This window comes from Musa acuminata, unplaced genomic scaffold (assembly GCF_036884655.1).
Source record: "Musa acuminata AAA Group cultivar baxijiao unplaced genomic scaffold, Cavendish_Baxijiao_AAA HiC_scaffold_136, whole genome shotgun sequence".
In the NCBI taxonomy this organism is placed as follows: Eukaryota; Viridiplantae; Streptophyta; class Magnoliopsida; order Zingiberales; family Musaceae; genus Musa; species Musa acuminata.
In genome coordinates this window covers 36152-42613 of record NW_027020414.1, presented here as the reverse complement: position 1 = coordinate 42613, position 6462 = coordinate 36152, and the positions used below count along the sequence as shown (strand labels likewise).

Sequence of the window (6462 nt, the reverse complement as noted above, 5' to 3'; positions counted from 1 at the left end):
CACCACACAGTACTGTTTATTGCCATTCATAAATCAATCAGAAATTTGAATCTAGTTAGAAGGCAATAATCTCAAACTAAAGATGACCACATATAGTAATTGAACCATGAGATGAACAAATGGGCAAGCAAACATCCAAACAAAAGCAAATGGTAGATCACGGATAATGATTATGGAAATATGTAAAATGTTAAATACCAAGCTCTACATACATGAGGGATGATTTTTGATAAAAAATATGTAAATTTGGCAAGAAAAAATAATGGAGACACAATAATATCTACCTAAAGTTCCATATAAAAAATATATTCTTTAACACTGAACAAAACAAATAATGGAGAAATATGCTTATGACAAGCTTCAGGATTAAGGAAACATCAACTTCCATTGTCATCCTGTTTTGTCATTGGCGTGAATAGTTAAACTCCCGATCGTCGAAGTCTACGATTAGATGGTTTTGACAAGGGTCAATTCCAGAATGCAAGAAATATAACCAACAAAATGTGGACTGGAGGATAAAAGACCGTAGAATAATAAATCACACCAATAAAAATCCCATTTGTAGATTCCAAGACATGTCATACATCTAAAGTGGTACCAAAACCTACTATGTACAGCGCTAAATGGAAAGTTTCATCAAGGAACAACACTCAAGCGATGAACAAAAAATAGTTCTTAGATCATACATTAAAGACAAGATAACATGACTAAACTATTAGTATACAATTTCACCAAAAGTATGTAGCTATGAAACCACTGTAGCATCGATAAGTCATAAAGACATTAAGTGCAATGGCTTATAGAAGTAGCATAAAAAAGTGATTATTATTCTTTAAATAATGCTGTGTAAAAATTGGATAACTTAATATTAAGTTTCCAATCCTGTTTAACTTGCTAGTAAACTATTAATCTTCAAATCTCATTTCAAAAAGAGTACATGCAATACGAGAGCGTAATGAACTTTAGCACCTCATCCATCATCAACAATTTAAATCCTCATTTATCACCATAAGTGTGCAGTTTCAGCCATTTCTGAAGATTTTTTCGCAGGTTCAATTCTCCAATTTCAGGCTTAAATTCTGTGAATCCAAACAGGAATATGTTCTCTTTCTCCTTCCTGTCTATACTTTTTTATATTACTATATTTTTGAAGAATCTGAAACTATATGATTATTTGTTTCAATGTGTTCAGTACACCAGAGACACACAGAGCTACTATAGCATTTGGCAGGATCAAGAGAAGGCCAAAAAACTTTGTTGGTCTAGAACCTACATATATCCTAAGAACCTAGATGTCACTGGTGTCACATTCTAAATATTGCTCTTAAATAGGTTGGGTTGTCAGAATACAGTTAGTAAAAAAAAATGCAGTAAACTCCATCTAAATTGAGCCGGTTTAGTTCTAGATTAAGTACAGAAATCCGTTACACATAATTGATGATAAGAGAACTGATTTAAGGATGAGGGGCCTACCATCTCCTCCTCTACATATGACAGCTCTAGAGTCCCCAACATTTGCAACGAGCAAACGATCACCAACAAGGACAGCTGTTGATGCAGTTGAACCCGCCTCTCGGTTCTGGCTGTTCTCAGATTTCAAAAATTCTGCGTCCGTGTGGTTGTATGCATCAGCTGAAGGTAACAGCACAGATGAATTTCATAAGCCAAATATTATTGTTCTCTAAAAGCTCTTTCATAGTACAAAATGCAAATCAGCACCACCTATAGCTGATTTTGTATCGGTAATGAACTTTGGATGCCTGAGTAAGTTGCTGAAGAGGTTTTGTTTAACATACTCTGCTACTTGGGCACCGCCATGACCTACATAACCACTCATCAAAGCATCAAAGTCTAACGTTAGGATATTGAATGTATAAGCAACTCTCCACGAGAGAAATTTACCCTAGAAAAGGATTGAAAGAAGCAAGTTAATGAATGGGTTTTCTATGTCAGTTTTACCAAAAATTTGCAAATACAAAAAAAAAAAAAGATAAGACATTCTAAACATAACAAAGACAACAAAATACTGCAGAAATTTTACCATCAAAGACCCCAAACAAGCCAACAATTTCTCCATCAACGCTGTCAATTCGCGTCTCATAGAAGTCTTCCATCGAAGATCTTTTCCCCGGACAGCTTGCATACCCATAACCAAACTTCCCATCTTGACTGTCTTGAAAGAAATAAGCATGAGTTTTAATGTTAGATTGACACGCAAGAGTAGGATGTTTCTTTACAGCCTACTTTAGGCAACATATTCAACTGCAGATTCAAGAACCACAATTAACAGATAGGAAGCAGTTCTATGAGTTTATTCAGCGTAAAAGAACCATGTTTCCCATGTAAGTTCACACATCCATATCTGACGAACCATCTCATAACTTGTTTGTCAATTATTAAGGATCTAACTTATATTGAATTATTAAGGAATAAACGACTGTTTATACATAAAAAATAAATAAATAAATAAATCTCTTCCAATAACTAGCTAGTTTGTCTTCGAATTAGAACTCAAAATATATGAAGCGAATGCTAGCATAAGATCAGCTCGAAAATCGCACGAGATACGAAACATAAACAAATCTAGAAAAGAATATCGTAAGCCTTAATACGACTTCACAAGGAATAAACGAACGAGACCTGAGTCCTCCCCCGCTGACCGGAGCACCGTCTGCTTGAAGCCCACTGATGGAGTTCAAATACCCCATCTTCCCTCCGAAATATTCGCCCCCCAAACAAAGATCAAAGTGAGGGAAGATCCCACCGAAACCACCGAAACAAGAAGGCCGATCCAATCAGCCTGGAAAGAAACCCATGCCCGATTTCCTCACACTCGAATCAGCCGTCGATCCCCACCGCGACCAAATTCACCCCCTGCAATCGACATCCGATACCCCCTCCCCCCCACAAACGTTTACCACGTCGATCAACGGAAGCAATCTCGAACTCCAAAAAGAAAAGAGGGCAGATGAAGAGATCCTTCACCGAGAGACAGAGAGAGAGAGAGAGAGGAGACGCCGAGCACTGGTTTCGATCGCTGGCAACGGGGAAGAAACGTCGAGGGAGGAAACAACGGATTAATGGTGGGGGGTAGGCGGTGGGTTTTGAGTAGAAGTTAAAATGTATGAATGGATATGCTTAGGTCTCCATTTGGTACCGAAAATAAATAGATAAATAAATACACATGTCTCAAGAAAAATAACTTTAATTGAGCGTTAAAGTATAATTAATTAAGTTTAATTGACTAAATCGAAGATCTAATTAGCAATATATGAGCATACATAACAATGCTATAATAACAATCAAAACTTAAAAGGACAAAAAATGGTTGTAATAAATCATACATTTGTGTGTGAGAGGTCACTTCTATCTTTCCTTTGCGTGCTTGCATTGCTTAAGTGGTTGCCATCACGTAACCGCATGCCATCGTTATACTTGTCGCTTGTTTGGGTGTTCTTTTCGATGCATGATTATTCCATTTCTTATGAGATATATATATATATATCGGGAGGAAGCATAATATAATGCAGCTTAATTCCCGATGGAATTAACGTGATGAACACCGACATTTTCTCGAGCATAGTATATTAACATGATAGAGCTTTTTTTCTGGGGGATTACCGATGAAATCCATGTGGGGAAGACGAGCACGTCGTTGACTTCGATCGGAAGCTGTGGCGAGGATCGAAATGACTCAGGCAGTTGGCAAGTCAACGCCTCAATCCACCAATTTTTAGTGAGGATGAATGCGATGCAAATTCCCTGTTGCATTAATTTGGTGGTATTATATATAAACACAACAATTTTCATATTTATTGACTCGGTCAATCTCTGTAAGTCGATTGTCATTTGCCCCTCGAACAGCAATTTAATGCATATGAATGTGAGGGAATTCTCTCTTTTTTTTTTTTCTCCATAAAAGAGTCTCACGTTTTCAGAAATTTTCCGACATCAATTTTTTTTTTAACCTAATACCGATTACAATATTTTTAATACGATGTTATAGTATTTTAGTAATACCCAAAAAATAATATAATATAATATATTTATAAATATAATTATTTTGAAAATATTATTTTTTACAGTATTTTTATTTTATGTTATAGTATTTTTCATAATATAAAATATTATAACTATATTTTTTATTGCATTGACGATTGTTTCTTAGTATTACTGAAAATACTATAATTGGATCGATTCATCCAACTAGTCCACAGAAAAAGGAAAAAAAGAAAAAAAAAAAAAGGGTAGATAATTGGATATTTCAAGGATTAAGCAAAAAATTAAGCGCTATTAAAAATCTGAAAAATGAGAAGTTTCTTTTTTTAAAATCAATATGTGTATATATTGATTTATATGCTAAGTAAGCGGTGGTGGTTCGCTCGCCCGCGGCACCTCCCTTACGGCTTTCTTATTTAAGTTTCCGCGTCCCACCACCGTGCTTGTATGTATATATATACACATGTTCTTGTCATCCTCTGCGTCTTCTATCGACACAACTTTCTTCTTTAAGGACCGATTACCATATTCATAAACTCTGACCATGAAACTATATATATTTCATATTTATTGTATTAAAATAAAGTGAAAAAAATATCATTCTTCATATATTTTTATGAAAATGATAAATAGTAATTACATTTAAAATTACCATTTGAGATATCATATGAAAACCTCAGTAAGACATTATCCATGATGATAGGGGTAATAATGGCGACATGACGTGTCACGACGACTGCCCCACCTGGGCGCCACTCTGCCCAATGAGGAAGGCAATAACGCTGACTCGACACGCGCTGACGTCATCCACTATCAGGCAACGACTTCCGACCCCGTGCACTTGACCACGACAGGAGAGGACGACGACCGACCCTCGCCCATACCCTGCGACAGTCCGGTTCTCCACGCAACGTTAGTAACAGCGTCAGACGTCGTCAGAGGTACGATCCTGCCTCCCACAGGCGGGCACATCAGGTAACGCTAAACTACCCTATAAATACCCCCGAGTTCTAAACGAAAGGGGGGACTTCTCCACGGCAGAAAACTCCCTTCCACATCATCTGACTTGATCGTCGGAGGGGTCGGGCCGAGCTTCCGACCCGACCTGTGTGCAGGAACGAAGGCAAGGTCGCATCTCCCAGTCACCACGACGAGGCTTCACCCCCCACGCTACGTCCCATTCGGACCGCCGTGACCGGCCACCCCAGTTGTCCCGAGGAGCGCCGCGTCGGATCCCCGCGCATTCGGACCCGAACCAAGCCGCGTCGGCCCCGAGGCCACGGCATACAGTTGTTCCCCGTAACATTTTGGCGCTAGAAGGAGGGCATACTGCCCGAGACCTCCTCGGCCACAGCCTACCCGAGACCTCCTCGGCCACAGCTTGCCCGAGACTTCCTCTGCGCGGCCTGCCCGCCTAAGTAGCTCCTCGGCCACTGCCTGCCCGAGAGCTCCTCGACCCCATGCTGCCCGAGACCACTCCTGCGCGGCCTGCCCGCCTGAGGGGCCTACCACCCCTACAACCAAGCCCAACTTGACCGACGAACCACTACTTGAGGTTCCTCGGCCACCCAGAGCCACCACTGCACATCCAACCCTCGTCAATTGTCAAGCTCCATGATTCCCACACCCCTGGCAATGAACCGGCCTTCGCCCGACAGAGACGGTTCCTTAGAACCGAAGCCATGCCTCGGACTCGCCTTACGGCAACCGACGCATAACTTCCATTGGGGGGGGAATATGATGAGGGTAATAATGGCGATAAGACTCGGGCTGACGTCAGCTGTCTCGGATGACGCATCGCCCCTCGGTTGACCTGACAACACCTGGTCAAACAAGACCAGAACGCCAACCGAGGCACGTCACTATCCTACAGGAGCCCAGCCCCTCACGTGACGCCAACACTAGTGTCAGACGCTACCGGGAGTTCGATCCTGCTCCCTGCTAGCAGTCCTACGCACCACCTTCACTATAAAAACCCTTGCATGCCAAGGGAGAAAAGGAGGGAGAGGACAACACAAAAACACCCTCAAAACCACTCCACTCCACATCACTAACTTGATCGTTGGAAGGGTCAGGCCGAGCTTCCGACCCGACCTGTGTGCAGGAACGAAGACGAGGCGCCTCTCACCGGACGCACAGGCGAGGAGCCCCTTCCCAGAGGAAACGGCGACCCCCCTCCACGACCGAACCGACCCGAGCCGGCGACCTCTACAGTCCCGAGGAACCCCCCTGGGAGATCCCCGCCATTCGGACCCAGAACAAACCGCGTCGGCCCCGAGGCCACGGCGTAAAGTTGTTTGCACTAACACATGACATCTAACGTATCGAGAAAAAAAGAGGGAAAAGGAAGCAGAGGTTACTTGGTGTTCGGGGTTTTAGCATCATCCCATTTGAATCAAGATTTCGGTACTTTTTTTTGCCGGACAAGACTTCCTGAGATCTGACCACTGAATTAACCGACGA

General features: G+C 41.7%; 1 protein-coding gene across 1 annotated transcript; it reads right to left on the bottom strand.

Annotated features, from left to right (window-relative positions):
• Window positions 1-62: 62 nt before the first annotated feature.
• Window positions 63-3273, bottom strand: LOC135655998 (probable protein phosphatase 2C 59). Its single transcript, XM_065175793.1, has 4 exons — window positions 2641-3273; window positions 2042-2169; window positions 1723-1821; window positions 63-1632 (listed from the first exon to the last, which is right to left on the bottom strand). The coding sequence occupies exons 1-4, from the start codon at window positions 2706-2708 to the stop codon at window positions 1403-1405; spliced, it is 525 nt and encodes a 174-aa protein (XP_065031865.1). The 5' UTR covers window positions 2709-3273; the 3' UTR covers window positions 63-1402.
• Window positions 3274-6462: the final 3189 nt, after the last annotated feature.